General features: G+C 40.3%; 1 protein-coding gene across 7 annotated transcripts in view; it reads left to right on the forward strand.

Annotated features, from left to right (window-relative positions):
* The window catches only part of gramd4a (GRAM domain containing 4a), a 49,627-nt gene that overhangs the window by 20,531 nt on the left and 6,343 nt on the right, over positions 1 to 22,753 (forward strand). For 2 of the 7 annotated variants that reach the window (XM_056367442.1, XM_056367447.1), the window contains 16 exons: positions 10,006 to 10,126; positions 12,428 to 12,489; positions 14,491 to 14,629; positions 15,125 to 15,150; positions 15,373 to 15,464; positions 16,273 to 16,364; positions 16,980 to 17,028; positions 17,139 to 17,210; positions 17,300 to 17,343; positions 17,460 to 17,569; positions 19,089 to 19,243; positions 20,024 to 20,041; positions 21,092 to 21,236; positions 21,423 to 21,516; positions 21,905 to 21,995; positions 22,235 to 22,303. In XM_056367442.1, coding sequence (XP_056223417.1) covers positions 10,006 to 10,126; positions 12,428 to 12,489; positions 14,491 to 14,629; positions 15,125 to 15,150; positions 15,373 to 15,464; positions 16,273 to 16,364; positions 16,980 to 17,028; positions 17,139 to 17,210; positions 17,300 to 17,343; positions 17,460 to 17,569; positions 19,089 to 19,243; positions 20,024 to 20,041; positions 21,092 to 21,236; positions 21,423 to 21,516; positions 21,905 to 21,995; positions 22,235 to 22,303 — 1,379 coding nt within the window. The other 5 variants (XM_056367448.1, XM_056367443.1, XM_056367449.1 and 2 more) reach the window with 5 other exon arrangements.

Consider the following 22,753-nt stretch of genomic DNA (forward strand, 5'->3'; position numbering starts at 1 on the left):
TCTTGCTTTTATTATTATTCTCATTCACCCCTATCTCTAAATGTCATCGTCTTTCTTAGGGCTTAACGATATGCAAAAAAAAAAAAAAAGTCATATTGCAATTATTTTGACAGATTGCAAAATGAGTCATGTATGAGTCATTTAGTATGAATGGTCATTTTTGCTTTTCATTTTCACCGAAGAAGATATAAAAATTATTATGTGATTTTTGCTTGGGTCTGTATCAAACGAGCATGTTCACTTACATCTAGAGAGCTCCCCAATGCCCCAGTTACTTATAATATTTCAATTAATTGTTCAGCGCTAGTCTTTCTTCCTTCCCCTGTGTCGCCCTTTTTAGTTTCTTTCTTTTGCCTACTTTTTATTCTTTGTTATTTGTACTTGCAGCTGACAGATGTTGGCAAGCTAAAAAAAACCAAAAACCCACAAACACATGTAGCTGTGGCATCCACAAGCCAAATGGATAATTATACAGAAGTACAGATGTACTGGACATTTTTTCTGTTGACATCCATCCTTTTCCTGTTTGTAGTGCTTCCATAGTCTCACATTGCATTGTGTAATAGGCAGCCCCTGCTTTAATTGGGGTCTATTGGTTTTACTGTTACTAGTTCTGTGACATTCGAAAGAACTAGATGTGTTTGTGAGAGAGGCTATCCTGTTTGAGGTCGTGCATTGAAGGTCAGTGCGGGGGAACAGACCAAGCTTTGGTCTACAGTGACTGGCTGATCAATACAGTGTCCTAGCTGCTGTCCTACTTCATACTGGGCAGGGGAACACACACATTAACACACACAAACCAGCACAATGCTGCAGCAGCACAACCAAAAGCTAATGATTTCAGAGATGAACTGCAATAGGTCTGTAATGCAATGTGCTCTTCACAATACCATCTGCTACTCTATAAACCAAACTGTTACTGGGAAACATACGTTCCAGTGATGTATATCAAACAGACATTAGTGTCACATTCCCCACTGACATTAGAAATATATGGATAATAAGAATCCAGAGATATGGATAATAAGAATCCAGAGATATATACCTACATACTCAGGTTATGTTGCCTGTGTGGGTTGACTATGGCTTTAAGTTGGGCTGAAGTTTAGATCTCTGTGCTCACTTGCTAACTAGTTTTCAGACACTCTCAATTGCAACACACAGTATTCAAGTGTTACAGCTGAGTCAATGGATAGTATGAAGAAATGTATATCTCTTCTTAGGCCTTTGATTTTGTACAGCTGGTACCAAAATCTGATATTTACTCAAATGTTTTAAAATGTACAAAAAAAGTTTCTGCTGTCAACCTGAATTGTAGCAGTCTTGGAAATATCTTGCTATAATGCAACCTTGTCTGTATTTGTTAGTTATCTGCAATAGAATAGAAACTAAACCACAAAACTACATAGAAATAGGTAGAAAGTTACATTGCTAATAGCTGCTTTTAAATCATTATATTTTACAGAGTTGGATGTGAGTGTAGTAAAAAAAAAACAAAACAGAACAGAGCAAGCCTATTAAGGTGTTCATTATACCGACATTAATAACTTTCCATTTTAGCATACCTTTGGGTTTGGCCTCATAAAGAAGTCATTTTTCATAGTATCAAGTTTTACACGTGCCAGAATCAGCACAATCAGCTAATAGTATGTATGTCTCAATAAAGATTTCTATACAGTATACTATAACGATATTAGCCCATTACTGCAAACTGTAATATCACAGCAAAAACTTCTTGTCTTAATGAGTTATGCCCATTCTTTTGGGCGTTTTTCTGCAAATGCATATTCCTAAACATGATATGAATCATGGCAGTCACTGTCCAGAATCACACACAGGAGCACCCGGCTTGCCTTTGCACATTATGCACTTTCTGCATGACAAGTGTGGTGACTGTTTGCTGGAAGATGGGGGAGATGGCTGTCTTCCCCTCCTCTGCGGTCTCTGCTGGGATGTTGTAGGTTGTGTCTGTGGGGAGACACAACCTACAACCTCTTGGGACTCTCTGGAAGTGGTGGTCTGTGGTGGAGGTCGCATGGGAGACGTCTGCACCTGAGGGGATACTTGTGGTTTCTCAGGGGGAGACAGGCTTAAAATGATTAAAATAGTTTACCGTAGTATTTGGTTTATTCACATACCATTTACTTACTTAATTGTAATTGTTTAATTGTTTATTGTAGTGACAGAAAAAAAAAGATGGCAGGTAAGATATTTAAACAATTACAATTAAGCTCAGAATAATCTAGCACCTCACAGCCCAGCATTCATTGGGTTCGTACAGGATCGTATAGGATAAAAGTAAAATATAAAAGAAATGGATTTCAGTAATTGAAAACCTTAGTTTTGTATTCATGGAGCTAATTACGCAAGCGATGGAGTATTCTGTTTGACACAAACCTTATTACTCATACTTGTACTCTGATGATGATGATTCATTCTTTTTCTAAATTGGCAGCCACAGTACATGCTGCATGATAATGAAGAAATCTTGCTCAGTGCTGGGTAAGGAGCTTCTTTCCTATCATAGGTGAGCTCTGTTCTACAGGAAATGAAGTCGTCGAGGCAGAATGGGTCCTGACAGTTCACTAGCAAAGGTTAATGTAATTGGATATTTGAGTTTGTTATGCCTCTGCCGGCGACAGCTGTGACCGTAGGCTGGAGTGGCCAGAGCGGCCAGAGTGTTAGGGCTGTCCATCCATCTGTCCCTCCCATTCTCGTGAATGTGATATCTCAGGAATGACAGAAATTTAGTTTTTAGATTTTGGTGGCCATAGGTAAAATTTCAAGGTCTCTTTTTGACTCATAGAACACGTCTTTGGCCATAGCTCATGATTTCATACACTAATTATGACATAAAACACACATACCTTTTATTGAATTCCGTCAAAGTCTTCACTACATATATTGTATAAGTCTGGACAGAAATGGATGTAAACTGCAACTGGTTGGCGGAGGCATACAGCCACAAGATAGTAATTCTAGTTAAGAAAAATTATGTGGAATGTTCCTGTAGTTCATGAAACCTTTGTATTAGTGAAGATAACATTATTTTGAGTTTAGTTTCTCTCAATGCACTTAAGTCCATGTTATAGTTCTTTATTCTTATTGTACTGTCATGAGTTCGAATACAGTAGTTTTTAGTCATCATTCAGTAGCTGTAGCAGAGCGTGTGAGAATGCAACAGGTGGCCATGTGGGAAGAGAGACTAAATTCTCAGTGAAAAATCACAGGCTCAGTGTTTTGACCAGGCAGCATGCCCACAACATACTGAACTGTAAATGCTCTGTCTGTGTTTTTAAGTAAGACACTGAACTTGTATATGTTCACTGTCACTGGATTAAAGGAGTAGTCAAATCCCTCAAGTCAGTATCAAGACCCTTGTTTGTTTTTCTTACTGTTTCCCTGAAACCACTTGGTTCCCAGTGCTTGGTGGAGGCTGCAGAGCCTTTGACCAGATGACTGTGATGTAATGAAATCTATGATGTGATTACTGTTCTCCAAACAAGCAAATGCTATCCTCCCTGCTGACACAACATTGGATTATGGAACTTGTTTGTCTAGATTATTTATTGCATGTTTATTTCATCTTCCATTATAAATGTTTGAGCATGCACAACAGACAGTAACATAAGAGAGAGAGAGAGAAGACAGACATACTGTTACTCCCCACACACCGCCTGTCGAGGAGTCTGGCTCCGGACAATGTTAAAAAGAGGTCAGTGAAGACACAAGGCACAAGAAAGAAAGCGTGTTGTTTTGATGTGGCAGGGAGCCTGTGAAGTTTGAGATTGAGCCATGAAGTCAACATAATATTGTAGTGGGGGAAAAGTGAAACAAGTGAGTGAAATCTAGGTCACCCAGAGATATCAGGGCCAGAGTGGAAGGAGGCCACTGAGAGGAAAGAATTTTAAAAAGATACAAGACAAAAGGAAGACAAATTACAGTACTTATTCTTTGTTCACTCCAAGGACAGTCTGAACTACAAGAGAATAATTACAAAATACAAAACTGGACAGGAAAAAAATGAATAAATTATGGACTATTATTATAATTTGACATTGAAAATAACTTAAAAACACTTGTTTTGAAAAGTCCCTTGCAGAACGAGGGCAGTATGAACAGTTAAATTGTGATCTGCTGTTGTTGAAAATGTGCAACAGGTTTCATTTCAAAGGCAAAGGTGAAAATGAAAGATGATGCCTCACCACTGAAAATAATAATATTGTAATAATGTTGTTGTCTGTGTAGAATAGGGATAGATAAAGCATTTATTCTTATTGCCAGTTATATTTTGGCCCTTCCTCAAACTCTCCACTTGTCAGAGCTGGGTTTATATTATTTTTTATACCTTGTCTTCCCCTTCTCTTTGCCCTTGGTCAGTGTCTTGAATGGCGTATTAACATCTGCAGATTGGCAGCAGGCCACAAAGCTCAACCTTCCCTTCTGTTCAAGTCAACTAGTGTTGTGGCAAATACTGTGGTGAATGGGAACAATGTGAGGCCAATGTGAAGCGGCTGATTCTCCCCCTTTCTCTCCCTCTCTCTGTGTCTGTCTTTCTCTGAACCCCCCATGCCCCCACCTTCCTTTAATGAAAGGAGCCATTGTCTCTGGCCTGGATTGAAAAACTCACACAGTACTTTTCCTTTGAGGTCTTAAAAAACGTTGCCTGCTTAGATGAAAAGCGATTTGCTTTGCTTGCGTATGTACAGTACTCATGCACAATCATGCTGCTTCGCACAGATATAAGCATGCACAACTAAGAACACAACAAGCGAATAACACATTCTCACACATATGTACACGACCAGTCATACAAACCTATACTGACACATGAACATGCATAATGCGTGTGTGTCTGACAGCTCCAGTGTGCACAGAAATCTCAGATTCCAGGCCCTCTTGGTCTGATGGCCACCCAGCAAAGCCCCACCTCTCTCCACCTCCACTGCCCTCCTTCTCTTTCTTCCCTGTGCCTAACACATTCATACCAGCTCCAGTCACTGACCATCACTCTCAGCGTGTGCAGGCCAATCAAAATAGTATCTTGCGTTGCTGGTGACAGATTAGCCTGTCCTTTCTAGATGGGACATGTAAACATGGAGGATACACCTAAACTTTAACGGGCTTTGAGGAGTTTTGAGGTCACTACATAGCAGACGGTGCAAAACAAGCTGGACCGGACCTGGAGAACCTGCAGCTGTGGCTCAATTTCAAGAAAGAACCAAGGCGGCCACTCTGCCGTCCCGCTCCTGTGTGAGTGTCCCGGGAACGGGTCGACTGCAGAGACGGATGGCTTTGTGCATGGAGGACTGCACCTTTGACAGTATTGAGCTGCTTTACAGTGGAGCTGTCGATAAGATTAAAAGCCATAAAAGTAACCTCAACCTCAGTAAGTTTCATCAGCTTCACCATCAGGAATTTATTGTAAATTTGTCAACTTGAACAAATAGCCAGCCTTTGTTTGGAAACCACACTGAACTGTTTAAAACTCTTATCATCAGGATTTAATCAGTCAAACAAGCCTCTGTTAGGTACTGAGAACAACCCCAGACTCTTTTTCATTGGAAAATCAGTCAACATAAAACAACCTCAGGATATCCGTTTCAGTCTCTGTTCACTAGATAATCTCTATCCCACTCAGATAAATCTTTGTCATCACAAATATCATCAACCTCAGCAAGTTGTTAACCCATACTAATTGCTGTCCAACTAAAAATAGAAACACTCAAGTTAGTAAGTCTTAGTTTTACTGCTTTATTGCTATTCAGTGTAATGGTGTTGATTTTGAAAATGATTGTGCCATGTAAGAGATATAGTACTAGTAATAATACAACAAAACTGATTTCCCCCTTGGTCAATATCACAACAAAATTGAGTGTACCTTTGTTGCATTGTGTACTCTGTGCAGCTGTTGACCACTGCAACAACTGGTTACATATTGTGATTTCCACTCAAGGCTAACTGCATGAACAAGGTTATAAAAGAACCTGTGAACATCACAGCTTTCTCAGTTTTGGCCTGGGTTGTGTTTAATGCAACATGACTCCACATATTACATAAGATGATGATAAAAATGAAAGAGGATACAAGAGCATCAGTAAGCTACTGATGGATAGGAAGAGCCTTGCTACCAATAACAGAAGCTGCAGTGGTTGTCCTTTGTCCTTCTTTCTGCCATGTACAATTTGCTATTTACACAACCTTGCACTGAAAATCAGACGGGTAAGTTCCTCTGACATGGCACAAGGATTATCTGTGGAAATTGGTGCAAAGGACATTGCATGAAGTCAGCCTCTACAGATGGCATCCAAGAAAAAATCCATTGCATGAAAGGAGCCTGATGAATATTGGCAGCACATTCTTTGGTCAGATGAAACCAAAATAAATTGGTTTGGATCAGATAGAGTCCGGCATGTTTGTCATGGACCTGGCCAGGACTACCACAGTGACTGCAGAGTGCAAATTTTCAATTTTGTACAACCCAGCTGAGTGTAATCAACTTCTACTTTCGTGAGAAAGTCAGGCACACGCTGATTAAAGTTTTGTTATTCCATTTTGGCACCATTTATGTAGACAAACTTGACTTCAGCCCATGGCCCCATGTTAAGATTATATCTGAAAACTCACCTTTCAGAATATTTCACTCGACTTCAGCACAATTGTTGATGTACAATTTCCCTATTTCTGTCTTCTGATGCACTGAATCTGTTGCATTGCCGAGACTAAACTAGACAACATTATCACCCATTGGCCACAGTCCCATCCTGATATCGTAATTTCAGAATATAATGTATGTAACTCTTATCAAATTGCTGTTTTTTAGCTTTTTTTTTTTCCTAGGAGATTAGAGGTTCATGGAAGGCCTGTATGAGAGAGAAGGTCAGCGCTATTAAAAGTGACATCTCCTGGCATGGCATTTAGCTAATCCCCTGCCTGTGTTACAGATAAATGGTCTAGTTACTAGCCTTCATTATGGCCAAAGAGACCTTGTGATATGGTAACCCAGGATGAAGATTTATATATAGAAGACTGCAATCCAATTTTAGAAGCAGAACTGGCGTGTTGACAGTATTATTAATATTCTATCTGATGTAGAGACCCTCTGTGGAACAGGAAAACGATTGTACTCTATCTCTCTCAGTCTGACACACATAGCATATTGTGTCATTCTGTTCTGTATCACACACTTGTGGCCCCCACGTCTAATACGGCATTATGGATTATTATGGAATGAGGCATCTCCCTTTCTGGTGTTAGGAGGGATATAGTCGGTGTGGAAGTAAAGACCTATGGAGAGGAAAAGGGTGGAGAAACAGGAAAGGAGATGTAGAAGATCCTATATACACAGGAAAAAGACAAGGTAAACAAAGTGAGTTACATACAGTATGGGGGTAGGAAACTGGGGGGGAAGGAAGGGTGGTGAGATTAAAGAGTAAAAGGTAAACAGGTTCTGGGGCTTGAAGGTATGGACAACAGCACCCTCTTTCAGGTTATTTTTTGGATGTACAGTCCACAACTTTATTGTTTCGGTTGAGTCTTACCACTCTCATTAACTCCATTTCCAAAAGCAGCTGTCTTTAACCTACTTGGCACAGCAAACTGACACAGTTTGTGACTAGCTAGTGACCATTGTAAGGCACCATAAAATGCAGGAGCTGGTAGAAACCAAAGCAGAGATTAAAAAAAAACAAAACTGATATTGCTGCTTAGCTTTGCATTCAGTACAACATAAACTACTGATCTAGTTGTGTCTACACCACCCATAGTATGTTGCTGCTGCTGCTGTTACCCCTTTGTCTAAAAGGTTTACAGTTGGCTGTGGATCTCCTGGCGCAATGCAACCTAGACAGTGCTAAGCTGCTTAGCCCATAGCAACCTTTGGCCAGCCTCTTGCTTACGCTGCCTCTTACGCACACACAGACGCACACACATTCATTCTCTGTCTTGTTTACATGCATCAATACCGGCACTTCTTATTCTTATTTTAGCAGATTGGGAGAGGGACGAAGGCAAACTGAAAAGAAGAGTTAGAAGAGTCATATTATAGAAGAAGTAAAAGAGGAAAGAATCATGCTTTATGTTTGTGGTTTTCCACCTTAACGCCCCAATGAACAAGGTTTTCCAAAGAGGCCAAAATGTAAGCTATAAACTACAAATGAAAATGACAACTGTTCAAAGCAGGTATATTACAGTGTGCGGAGATACAGTGCATGTCCCCTCTCAGTGAGAGCACCCGGGGTCGTAGCCGATGCTGTAGCTGCAGGAGGTGCTGGCAATGAATGTTTTATTAGCGTTAATGGGAAGAGATAAAGGACAAGAGTGAGTTATGAGATTAGGTGATGAGAAAGAGAGAAAGAGAATCTGGCAGATAAATTCTTGTAATATGAATCCCCTACTGTCTGTGTGATGAAATGATCTCAGGATAAAGAAACGGAGAGACATGGTGATGTACACTTTCATTAGCAGGGGATGCACAGCTCAGCTGCAATCACTGTTTTCAATGTCAGGTAGAAGAATGAGGTTACGAATGGTCCAGGCAATACTTGTGTTTTAGGATGAAGAAATGTTGATGTCATTGCTCAGTGGCACAGCTTGTTCTTCTGTTACCAATACCATATAGTGTTGTTATGATGCATAATTTTCTTATAAATCCTCAATAAAAACATCATACTATCAATCAAAAAAGTTTGTCTCTTTTTATATGGTTATGGATATAAGAAGGATTTAATCTCTGCTTGTGGCTGTTCTTGTGCATAATGTTGTAGGCAGTTAAATGGATTCATTCATTTGTGCCTCTGCACATGTGCCCACTTTTATTGCCTCCGATCCTCCAATATTCATGTGTCCCTTTAGTCAGGGACAATAGACTGAGAGGAAACACCGCTGATGTTGCACCCTAAGCTTAGAAAGTCCCGATACCTGATACCACTTGATGCTAGGAGCTGACGAGGAGGAAGAGTGGGGGACAGGTGAAGGTGAAGGAGACAGATGGAGGGAGAAGGGAGAGACATAACAAGAGAGACACATGCAAGTAGAGGCTGCTTTTTAGAAATTGTCCCCAGGTCTATGACTTCAAATTTGGTTCCACTTTCAAAACATTTTTGTGACCTAACAGAGCACATTTTTGGCCATAACTGAAGAGTTCATATGCTAATTATAGCACGATTTAACACAAATGTCTAATAGGTTAAAATGATGAAGTGATGACATTATATATCCAAATGGTCAAAAGTCAACTTCACTGTGACATACATGTGTAACATAAAGAAATGTTCTGCAAAAACACTTCTGGTCATTATTAAATGCTGGAACACAGAAACAGAAGGGGAGATTGTCACCATATTTCCTGGAACTTGACTGGTTGGTGAAAGCATACAACCGTGAGGCAGTATTACTAGTTTTTAAATAAATTGTCTGTTTTAGTGAATTTGATGTTGTTATTCCCAAATATATTGAAATAATGGCTGAAATGTTCCACATGAATTCACGTAAATCAAATTTGAATACATATCGGCTTTTGAAACACCCCTCAGGTCGCCTGGGACAGGACAGGTCTGCTGTCTGTCCCCAGAGTCAAAACTAAACTTGGGGAAGCATTGTTCAGTTGTTATGCTCCACATAGCTAGAACAAACTCCCAGAGAACTGCAGGTCTGCTGCAACTCTCAGTTCTTTGACATCAAAGCTGAAGACTTTTCTGTTTGCCTTGCCTTTGTCTTTAATTAAATCAGTTCAGAATTACTAATTTCCATCACTACACAGTAAGTTTTACCATTGTATCTCTTTTTTTTTTTTTAGTAATTCTTTTTCATTTCTATCTAAATGCTTTTTTTCTGTCTCGTGTTACTTTTACTTTTTGTCTTGATGCTGTTTTTATTGTACTTTGAATTGCCCTGTTATTGAAATGTGCCATCCAAATCCTCTTGCTTTGCCTGTTGTTTTCCTTTCTTTATTTTAGATTTTTAATATTAGATACTGATCCTCAGTGTTTTTGTGGTGTTTTCCAGAGGAGGAGCTGAGGAAGCTGCGGGAAGAGACCAATGTGGACTCCCTGCGGCAGGAGCTGGAGAGGGAGCGAACCAAGAGGATAGACCTGGAGCAGAAGATGAATGAGGTGCTCAAGTCCAGGTAAGACAGGAAGATGGAGAGCAGAGCGCAGGGACAAGAAATGAGGATTAAATGTGCGATATGGGAAGTAGTAACGAAATGACATTTCAGCTCAGAGTTTATTACAGGTCAAGTTGCATGGTGCGTGTGTGTTGTGTGTATGTGTGTGTATCAGTCCTGGTGCTACCCAAGGTTTCTGTTATAAATAGAGGCCTCAGCAGCTTAGTAAGTGGGGAATTCCACAAGGTGCGTGCGTGCGTGTGTGTATGTGTTTTGACAGAGATAGACGAAGTGAAAAAAAAAAAAAACAGAAGCAAGTCACGCGCTGGTATGCGTCGCCAAGTGCACGCTGTGACACAGTAGTTATGCTGGTGTCAGGAAAAGCCTGCGTCTCTTTAACACCAGCCAAACAACCCTCGTGTGCGCATGTATGGCGCTGCCTGTGTGTGTGTGTGTGTGATCAGATGATGCGTCTGCCCCTGCCAATGGCAAATTCCACTGGTGCTCTCCAAGTGATTACCAGCAGAGAAACACAGCCTCAAGAATGTCAGAGACACTTCAGTATTTTGTGGGAGGTGAACTAATGGACCATGGAAGTTTTTCCTCATTAAATCCTTTGTCAGCAGTAACCAGCTGGAGAGATGCATGTGAAGATAGCAGACGGTAAACATATTTCCTGTCACTAATATCGAAACAGCCCTGGACAAGACACTAGAGTTATTTTGTGAACACAATTATTAGACCTGAGATTCACCAGGAAGTAAATCACTTTAATATTGTAAGCGATTTTAAGGCTTGTTATATTAGAATAATGCACTAATATACAGTAAAATGTGATAAGTAATGAAGAAAAAATATGTACAGGCTGGGCATGATCAGCCTGAAAATGGCTTAGGGTTATGGTTCAAAAGAGGTTTGATACAATACAAGATGGTAGACATATTAAAGGACAGACCAACAAAGTATAAGGTGCTGATCCATCAAAAGCTGCCTGTTTCAGTTCTCCTCTAAGTCTCTGGGACTCTGCTGGAGGGATGAACACCATTCCTATAAAAGATTTCACTGTCTAACACAGTAATGCAAAGTTTACCATAGGTGTGTCATTTGAGTTGAGATCACATAATTCACCTCACTGTCATACTCATCACCGTTCATTGATGCCTCATGCCCTGTAGTGTTTATGTAGCTTTTTCTTTCAGTTTGTCACCCACCTGTATAAAACAGCAGCCCTTCCTGTATATGCAGTGGCAGTGATGGTTGTATGGTTATTGAGGTCTCTCTATATATATATTTTCTAAGTACCCAAACATTATCTATCTTCTCATTTTCTATTTTATAAAAGTTTATTCATTAAAGGAGTCATTACATCTAATCTGATGTAACTATGTTATGAGTTGTGTTATGATGTTCCTTTTTTTAACTGTGTAATGAATATGTGTGGTCTCCACTCTGGCCTACTTTACCCTCCATATATCCTGTAAGTCATTTGTAGAAGATAGCTTCATTGGTGGTTATACCTTTCTTATTTTAAATGAATTATCATGCATATAGATTTCATTCATTTTTTTATACATAAAAATAATCAAACCTTTTTGTAATGGAACAATAAATGTATTATTTATATATTTCGAATTATTTGGAAACAATGAATGAAATTATAATGAATGAAATAATTAATAAAATAATGAAATAATAAATAAAGTAATGAAATTAAAAAAAAACTCTTTTGTTTGCTGTTGGAGGTTTTTCCACCTTTTCCCGCTGCTCTGTGTGACCCTGGCTCATGGTCACGTCGTCCTGCACTGCAGTGATGACAGCAGGTTCATCAAGGGGGATCTGAGGAGCTGATGGCAGTGGAGCCACAGCAGAAGCTGGTTCTGGCCTGAGCTCTGGCTCTTCTTCTGCTTCGTACAGGCTGTAGCTCATGTCATATTTGATGCCAGTGTTGGCAAGAGGTTCAGTTCTCAGGGTAAGAAGAGTTGGTGGAAGAGAAACAGCAGCACAGTCTGGTTCTCCTGTTGGTTCTGTGTCTTCTTCCACACAAGACTGCAGTCATCCTGTTCCTCATCTGTGGTGTTCAGATCAGCAGACACTGCTGCATGAGTCTGAAGTTGTTTTCCTTCACTCCCTCTTGTCTCTGTGTGTCTCACTAATGCTTTTGACAGTTGTTGATTTATCCAGTGCTGCAGCTCTCCACATATTAAAATGTGAACTTCCTGAGACCTGCCTGCTGTGTGACTGTAGCTCTGACAATAGAGAAGTGAGACTGAGACTTGACCAATCTTCCCCCTTCTCTCCCTCTCTACTCTCTCTACCCCGCAGGCTGGAGGACTCTCCACCGCAGCCTCCCCGAAAACAGCAGTCGCCCTCAAACAATGGAACAGGTAAGACCTTGATGGAAAAGAGAGAGGGGGTTGGTTGGGTGAGCGGGAGGACAGGAAATGAGTAGGGAAGGAAGACTTTGACGGCTTCCAAGTGTGGGAGTAAATCAAGAGGGCTGCGTGTGCGCGCGTGCATGTGCGCAGGCGAGCTGGGGATGTAGGATGTGTGTGGTGAAGAGCTTGATAGAAACAGAGTGTGTCAGAGGGGTTCTTGGGTTATTCTAGGACATATAGCAGGGTGTCATGTGCATGGTAACAGAAATACAGGTTTACGGGGTGATTTGTGGTGTGAAATCAGTTGTAAGAAGAGAAAGGATTCAACACAACATACTGCATTAATGCATTGAAAACTGTTCCTCTGTGGAGGTTAATTGCTGTTATTAGTACAGATTTGCACTGCTATTGTCAGTGGCATAACAGTGTGTGTTTGTGTATGTGTGTGTTTTTCAAAATCTGTTAAGGAAGGGACCTCATTAGTGCAGACAGATGGTATCTGCAATGTGTGTGTTTATTTGTGTGTTTTGGGGTTTTTTGTCATGGTTTGACTTCCAATGACCTAGTGACTTGTGTGTGTGTGTTTGTGTGTGTGTGTGTGTGTCTGTGTGTGGTTTCAGAGACAGAAATGAAGGGAGAGACCGAGTAAAGCTAATTTTGGAAAATGGGTTATGATTGTAGATCATTTCATCTAGGGCAGACATGCCCAAGCTCTAACTAGTGTCGTAGGTGTGTGTGGATGTCAGTGTTTTCAGAAGGGATTAAGTGTGTGTCTTTGTGTGTGTGTGTGTGTGTGTGTGTGTGTGTGTGTGTGTGTTTGGGTTTGTTTGTGTGGATTAAAGGACAGCGAGAAAGTGAATGTAACATGTTAGATAAAGGAGAGAGGCTGAACAGAGTAATTTGGGCTGATGGGACGTTGGTAACTGTAAACTACAGATTAAAATGGCCTGTAACTGAATGTCATCATCAGCACAAAAATAGTTGTTTTCATAATAAATCTGTTGCAGGAAAAACAACCCTTTCAGAGCTTTAACTCTTCCATAATTACATTGTCTTTTTTTTCTCCATTGTGTATTTATCCTCTCTGTGAAATTTGACTGAGCTGCTTTTGTTTTTTCTGCTTCACATTCAGTCACTCACAGTAACCTGCGGAAACTGTTCAGTACAACCACAGTTGTACTCACACGGCCCTGCCAGATGAATTCAAATAGCAACATCAACACCACCAGTCATGTTACACGTGTGTTTATTTGAATCCATTTTCAACACTGGACATTGTTACAAAAGTGTTTTCAAGCGTTTCACTTGCAGATTTCATCATCTTATGGTGACTAGCATAAAACAGTTCATTTTAAACTAGAATGGTCATAATTATGACTCTGGCTACATAAAGTACATGATATTGTGCGAAAAGACTGAAGCTAAAGCTGCACGTCCCAGACAAAAAATATACAGCCTCACCAGCTGAGAAAAAATGAAGCAACCACTTTGTTTGTGCAGTGTTGTCCTCATATACATTTCACTTAAATATCATGAAGTTGTAATTACACAATACAGAGGGCTTTTAATTTGAAACAATGGATAAAGTGGAGACATGTGGTGACACCCAAGGCCAAGGCGAGAGGGTGAGAGAGAAAGATGAGAGAAAGGTCGATTTAACTAGTTAAATAGATTTTATTACCTATTGATATTCACTTTGACCACCAGTGTACTATGTGCCAGGTACAACCAATCCCTCCGAAAAAGAAGACACAAGCCTCTGAGTTCTTTAGAATTTGTCTTTAATGTATTTTTTTAATTACTACAGCCCCATACATACTGCTTCAACATGTCCATGTCAAATCCAACGCTTGACGGTTCGAGTCATGGCTAGGTACAGTTGCTAAGCTATGATAGGACAGTTGCCGTTAGTGGGCGGGGTTGAGCCTGGACACTTGCGGAGGGAATTGTTTCCCATTGCGTCAAACCTAATCGAAGGTGCTGATTACATCCCCATTGTGTTCTCTTTAGCAGATAAACAGCAGAAGGAGGTGTGGAGTTCGCGGCTGCAGAAGTGGCTGTACGAGCGCTTCGGAGTTTACATCGAAGACTTCCGCTTCCAGCCGGAGGAAAGCACCGTGGAGACCGAGGAACCGCTAAGTGCTAAAAGGTGGGAGAGAGCTGCTTTTGAATAGAATGTTAAGAGTCTGTCCTGAGGTATTGATCTGCGGTTGCTCCAGGAGATGTGGAGACAGAGATACTCAGGGTACAGTCAGGAATCGGTATATGTATTGCCTTTATTTGAGAAACTAATTAAAATCAAATAGTGTTGTATTTACCTTAGAGATCTGCTATACTGGAGCTGACTCACTGTTGCTTTGAACTACTACATTGCAGAATGTTGAGTGCTCAATGCAATGTGTTCAAATCAGCCTAGATTTAACAGAGAGAGGAGAGAAAGTTAGAACTCCTTTTCTCACATATTTTCTTCGTTCATTCTTTCTTTCCTCTTCTGTAAAGACGAGTGAGTCATTCCAGGCTGATGAAGGCCAAGGCGTCACCACCTCCACTCACACCCAAAGCAGCTTTTTCTTTGCGTGTGCGTCTGTTTTTACACAAGCATCTATGCGTGTTCTGACCTTCACTTTTTGTGTTTACCATTCAGGTTGACAGAGAATATGAGGCGACTCAGTGAGTACTCAAAACACAGATATAGAAAACCAAACAACTGAATTTAGTCTTCCATAACTGGTTTTCAGGGTAAAAAAATGTCCCTCACTTAGAAAAACAAAGTCTCATTTAAAGACGTACATTTATTTCACACATTTTAATGCTTTGAAATCAATACTGATATAACAGAAACAGTGCCATTTTTACATGAATCACGAATATATCTCTCTACCCTTGTTTCAGAGAGAGGAGCCAGACCTGTCACCAACTTCTTAAGGAACCTCTCTGCCTTATCTAACTGGCACTCCGTCTACACCTCAGCTATTGCCTTCATTGTGAGTGTACACTTTTCCTCCTCATAAGTCAAACTCACTAACACATTATTATTTTAATTGATTTTCTTTTTTTACTTAGATTTGACAAAATATCTCAATATATCATCATGTACAAAAAAGTGAGATCTATAGATTTACTCTGAGGCAATTTTTTCTTACACCCCTACTCCATGACAGTAAAGTCATTTCTGCTCCACAGTGACAGATTACAGTGATTCTGCCAAAGACCACACAGGTCAAATCAGATCTTTGTTAATGTCCAGAGTCAGTGTTTATGCTAAGTCATCTTCAACCCACTGGCAATAGATACCAAGACCATCTCAATATCTCAAGATGATCTTGTTCTAGTGTTGACAGGTAACTCTAATAGCATCTGCCATTATAAAGCCCAATATGAAATGTTTCAAGTCATGTGTCAGAACGAGCCTCCCAAATCATCATTAAAAGGAATCTTTACATTTATCTTGTTATCAGTTGTTTTTTTTTTCTCAGACTTAAAGTCACACAGTTTTCCTAAGCAGAGCTCTGTCAAATGAAGCTTGGTAAGGATAAACCACTATGGTGGAAGAGTGACACCTAAAGGAATACTTGTTATCAAAGTAGAATTTGTAATCTCTACAGACAGTTAGGAGTTTTCTGTCAGGGTGGATGAGCTGCTGTCTTGGTGAAACAAATGAGTCATTGCATCAACTTATTGAATACAAATTCTGACAAGTGAACAGCATTATTGGCTGAATTAATTCAAGTTGATGAATAAAAAATGATCAATAAACCAAATGTGTATTCTGTTGTTTCCTTTTGACTGCAGATCTACATGAATGCTGCTTGGCATGGCTGGGCCATTCCCATGTTCCTCTTCCTGGCTATCCTGCGATTGTCCTTAAATTACCTCATTGCCAGGTAAAAACATTTCTAATCTGATCAGTAGACAGTCTCCTAGTAAAGGAGCAGTTGTTGTCCAGTTTTTATTGTAATGTTACTACACTGCTGCCTTGTATTTGAACTGAATAGCTTCTAAAAATAGTATGTTTTTCAGCTGTTAGATGGTTTACTGTACGTTTTGTGTAATAAAACACTTTTTAACTTGATATCTGAGGCTACAGGTGAACAGATACACGCTGTGGACACACAGCAAATGTTATGGTTATAATAGGCAGATTTTTAAAACACGCACACATGCTTGTGTTTATGATCATCATAACTGGACCACAGAAAACCAAGACAAGACATTATATCAAACAAGCTTTTATTCACTGATGCAAACAGGCATATGTAATTAAGGTTATACAACCATCAACAAAATCATTTAAAGTGGGGTGTGTTGGGGATCATTATGAAATTAGGGCACATTAGTATTTTTCAGACATCTCTCTGGGCTTAGATTATCAAACTGGGACAGCTGGTCACCTTAAATGATGGTTGTAACTTTACTTCGGAGGTTGAAGACGAGTCTGGACGCCTCGTTTTATCCAAACAAAATGCCTTGTAAAATTCACTTTTTTTCCAATTTTCCAGAGGTTGGAGGATCCAGTGGAGCATTGTGCCTGAGGTCTCTGAACCCATGGTAAGACAAGGTCCCACTTCCTGTTTCATAGCTCCTGTCTGTCAGAGTAAAAATCTATCCACCAGCAGAGGTCAATTTGTCTTATTAATTTGTCTCTTTGATTTCTGCAGGAGCCTCCAAAGGAAGACTTGACTGTGTCTGAAAAGTTCCAGCTTGTACTTGATGTTGCACAAAAAGCACAGGTACAGCACGCATCATAATTCCTCTCATATTAGACTACACAGATAATGAAACAGTCTTGGTTCATACAGTGATTCAACTCTCTTTACAGAACCTTTTTGGTAAGATGGCGGATGTTTTGGAGAAGATAAAGAAGTAAGTTTCTTTAAAAAAATTCTGCATTGCAAGCAGCCAATACAAAATGACTGAAAGATCAACTTTTATGTTTTGTTTTCTCTTCTCCCACGTGATTGTGTGCATTTGTCTTTCAGCCTGTTCATGTGGGTGCAGCCGGAGAGCACCCAGAAACTTTACATCTGCCTGTGGGTGACTTTCATCACCTCCTGCGTCCTGCCATACAAGCTGATGGGCTTCATGATCGGTGAGAGACGTACACACACACACACACACACACACACACACACACACACACACAGACAGACAGACAGACAGACAGACAGACAGACACACACACACACACACACACACAAAGCCTCCTTATCCTCCTGACACACTGTACATACTGCATTTGGCTCTGAATGAAAATACTTATACCCAATCCAACGCACACAAACAAATACATTCATGCAACACTTGTGCAACTGTTCTCTCTGTGCCTGTGAGGGGCAGCTGCAGGCTGTTGGCATGCCTCATAATAACTGTTTCAGCTATTTCTTGTAAGCAGAGGGTCTCCAGAGCGGTGTGTGATTCATATTTCCTTGAAAGATGCTGAGAGCAAAAATAATTGTTGACACAATGGTAGTATTTATTCAGCTAGCAAAAAAGGGGTTACTTCTTACTTCATTGCTACTGTAAATGTAAGGCACAACCAAAATCACTGGAGATATAACATCTGGTACCAATCCAACATAACTACCTACACCTGTCTTGTTATCAAATTGCTCAGGTTGTCAAATGTTTGTCAGATCAGGAAAACATCCAATCAGGATCAAAACATTGTGTTTTTCAGCAAATTCCACATCTTTTAGTTGCCAACCATATCTTATATCTGTCAAGTGGCTCTTCAAAGCTGGTTGGAGAAACAGATGACCAGTCAGAGGACGGTAGGTGGGCTTAAGAACAGGGACGTAATGGTCACACATAAGTAACTGGCTACATAAAAGAAAAGTTGAACAGAAAAATCATGACAAGCGTGGATGTAATTGACACAGCTGTACAAGTCGTTCTATGTCCATGTACAGAGATAACAACTTTGTCTTATTCCTTTGATCAATGTGAAAAATGTGAACTGTTCCGAACAGCAGCTACGGCATCTTCAGTGTTAGTTAAGAACAACGTCAGTATTAGACGCCTAGCCGCTGATTGGTTAGGGCAAAATGTAGACTGAAAAACAAAAAACTGCCTTGTTTTAATCAACAAGTTGACCAACAGGAGTGCACTGTCAGGCTGAATGAATGAGATGAAACAAAATGGCAGTTCAGTCCGATTATCATGCTAATTATTGGCGACCACGTTTAATATTTTTGCTGTGTTTGTAACCGACAGTATTTTTTGGGCTTTTGCCGAGTTAGTTTAAAAAAAGTGACTCAGTTTGTACACTCGGTGCCCAATTCTCCCTGTCCTGTTGGAATATGTACAATATAATTCAAGGCTTATTTTTGTTATTAAACTGTTGTCAGTCCCAAACATTGGGTGTACCAATAATAAAAACTTCAGCTCTTTTTGATATGTCTGATAAAAATACTCAAATGGAACCGATATTAAAGGGGAAAGTATATAAAGAATACGGATGGGCGGAGGACACAAAAGGCTGCAACAAGGCCTTAAAAACAAAGATTATTTGAGTACTCGGAGAGGAGGAAATGACTTTTTGCCCATCGACCTTGCTGTACACGATTTAGTTAATAACCTCTGCCTATTCTGTGTTTTCCTCTCCCAAGGCCTGTACGCCGGCATCAAGTTCTTCATCATAGACTTCCTGTTCAAGAGCTGTCCGAAGCTGCGGGACAAGTACGACACACCTCACATCGTGTGGAACAGCCTGCCCACCGACCCACAGCTCAAAGAGAGGACCAACGCCACTGTGTCGCGGCGGGTAAGGCGACCAAGACATACAAAAACACATATTTATCACCTCATTCATTTCCTCTTCTCACATGTTAGTGCTTTCCTACACTAACTCTCAACACACATACTCAGCGTACAATGCAGCTTAGTTTTAAACCTGACTATAACAAAATATGTTGGAAATGCATGTGGATTATTGCTGCTAATGCTCTACTCAAGCCGACTTTGTTGATAACTGAAAGCCTGAAGTTTGACCAAGGTTATAGCTATAGAGGCTTTGCATTTGCATCACAAAACTTTTAGCTACTGCGGTGAGCTCGGCTGAAGATTTAACAGTAGCTTTATGAACAGAATAGTTAACAATTTTTCTGAACTGATCTTATTTCCATATAACTAGTCAATTAGCTAGTTCAGCAAAGAAGCTAAAAAAATGTCACAAAATTTGCTAATGTCCATTTAACACGGGATGGAAAGTCAGGTGTTAGATGTTCAAATTTCATGTTGGGGTGGTAGGATAGTTTAGCTGCAGGTCAGGTCTTTCATGTTGGCATGAGTCCACCTAGTGAAGTGTCAGTCTGCCTCCCACTGCTGACCCCCTGTGGAGAGGCAAAGAGAAAAAAAGAGATCAATAACGTATCAAAATATTATTACTCATCAATAATACATTACAATTCAGGCACTCACTGTCTGTTCTCACTGTGTGGATACCACACAGCGTTTATATATTTTGGTTTGAGTGTGTGAGCATGTGTGTGTGTCTTTGCTGTGGCCTCAGTCACAGGTGTCCTCTGTCGTTTCTCTCTCTCAGCTCTCTGGCACTGAGAAGGTAGGGACTCTGGTGTGTCTCCGTTTGGTTCCTAAACTGTGCCTGGGTGTGCCGCCAGCTCACCTCAAAGCGTGTGTGTGAGATGTGTGACACCTTGAGACTGGCTGTCAATGATTGTAAACAGAATGGATCAAAATGTCACAAAAGCCTGTAACCTATCATTTAGTTATAGATTTTTATTTTTTATTTTTTTTGTAATTTCTCATAAATGTCAGAGTGACTCTTTTTTGTCAACATACAAACTTTTTTGAGTAATAATTGACATTTTTGATCCATTGCCATAGATGCTCTGTGAGAAGTAGCAGTGTGTTAACTAAGTAGTTCACATGCACACAGAATAGCCCCTCAACCACTGTAATTTCATATTAGCTCATTAAGTCCTTCCTTTTCCCCACTGTCGGTAGTAATTATCCCTCTAGTTTAATTGCTTTTAGAATTTTTAAATGTTGGATTAAATTCAACCTTTTTTATCATGTATAGCCATTTAACTTAAGATGACATCACAATAAGATTGTTATTCCAACTTTAATATATAATGCAGATACATTTTAGTGGAACTGTTTCTATATACACCTCCATAAATATATATTCAATTTTGTCATACTTCACAAACTAACAAGTATTTTTGGCCGACCAGCTGTCTTTATGTAACAGTATGTATGCTGAGTGAATGATGGCCTCACTCTCTGCTTTGCACGTCACACCTGAGCCGGCTGCAGAGAAACACATGATGCAATAAAAAAAAGTTGAGGAGCTGTTGCAAGTGTGGCCACTTGTCCCAATAGATCTGGGAACATTCGGTCCTATTGGATGGTACCACATAATCTGGCGTGATCCTTGATTTTAAATATTTCTCCCTCTCCTTCCTCCTTTCCCTCATTCTCACACCGTTCTCTTTCCCTCCTAACTGTCACCCTTTTCTTCCCCATGCCCTTTTTGTCTCCTTCATGGCCATTCTTCTCTCACTTCCTGTCATCCTGCCTGTTTTTCTCCCCCTTCCTCCCTCCTTCCTGCCCTCCCTCTCCCTCTCGCTCCTCCGTCTCTCTCCAGGTTCAGCCGGTGGTCTCTCGCAGCAGCCTCGCCACCGTCCCATGTGGGGTGAGCAGGGAGGAGGAGACGGGTCGCTCCCACAGCACCAAGAAGGGAGCTTTTCATGAGATCTTCAATCTGCCAGAGTCAGAGCGCCCTCTGGCGGGTAAGGGGACTTACTGAAGCATAAAAAAAACACTGGCACCTGTTTTCATTAGCACTGTGTGTACTTGAACCAGCTCAGAATAAGCAAAAAAAAGGTGGATTTTCTTACATTCGTTAAAAACCAGGTTGTGTAAATGTTTTTACCAAGACCAAAGTTGTCAATGTTCTCTATTCTGTGTTTCCTCAGTGTGTGAGAACGGCTGGAGGTGTTGCCTGATAAACCGAGACAGGAAGATGCCCACAGACTACATCAGGAACGGCATGCTTTACGTCACAGAGAAGTAAGTGGGACATCTTGTCTCATGAGAGCATCTTTCATCATTAAATCTCTGACTGCAAAAGAGAAAAAGAGGTTACTGAAAGTTGGAGCAGAGAGAGGGAGCGAGGAATCACTTAAGCAAATGGGTGTGTGCTAATAAGTTCTTGAAACGGTTCTTTACTAAGAGCTACTCCCCATCTTCTCTCTCTCCTCCTCCCTGAGTGTGTCAGTCAGTCAACAGTGGATCAAGTGAGACAGGCCTCCTCCTGAGAATATCCCTGCTCTTTAAATCTCTTCACCTCTTTCGATTTCTAACAAGAAGTCGATTAAAGTTGTCGTCTGTTTAGCTGGCCTGCTTGTTTTCTCAGGACCCCTCTCAGCTATTCACTTCCTCTCTCTCCCTCTGTCAGTTACCTGTGCTTTGAGAGCTCCAGCTCCAGATCCAGCTCCTCCAAAAAGAATAAAGTTATCAAGCTGGTAGACATCACTGACATACAAAAGGTAACCACGCTTAAATGCACATTAAAACCACTACAAAGCCAATTGAATTTTTTAATGAATGTACCTTTGCAAATTCAACTAAACATAGTAGATGGCATTGAATCCTTCAACTGTGCTTATTCATCTCTCTGAATCATTGGTAAATGTGATAGAGATTGCAGCATTAAGTTATATACTTGCTGACTGATTCATCATGAGATAATGCTGTTAAACACTGTTCCTGTTTTTTTATTCACCAGTATAAAGTGCTGTCAGTCCTGCCAGGAAGTGGGATGGGCATCTCCATAGCCACTCCTTCCACTCAGAAGGTACTGTACAGTTTTATTTCCTATTTTATTGTGGGTTCAAATTGAATTTTTTAAATGTATACATATATTAGAATAGATTCTGTGAGATTTTGCACTTTGTCAACAGGTAGATGCTCAAGGGTTTGGCCTCATGTATTTTTTATGCATTTATTCAAACTACACATTGTTTAAAACATTGAATTTGTAGTGGCTGAGATGTTGTTTGTGTTGGTGTCTTTTCCATCAATATCATCAATGACTCTTCAGCACTAATCTGCTATTTGCGTTCCTAATATGGGAAAGTTTGCTTCATTCATTAACAGGTTAACTATAGAGAATGGCAACAAGCTGCCTGAGGGGTAGTGTTGATAGATGCAAGAAATATTTTATCCCACTAGATAGTAGATGTGAGGTCATCCAACAGGTAGTGTGTAGATTAGGACTACAGCAGCATTAAAGATTAATTGTACT

Source organism: Seriola aureovittata, chromosome 22, assembly GCF_021018895.1.
Source record: "Seriola aureovittata isolate HTS-2021-v1 ecotype China chromosome 22, ASM2101889v1, whole genome shotgun sequence".
NCBI classification, from domain to species: domain Eukaryota; kingdom Metazoa; phylum Chordata; class Actinopteri; order Carangiformes; family Carangidae; genus Seriola; species Seriola aureovittata.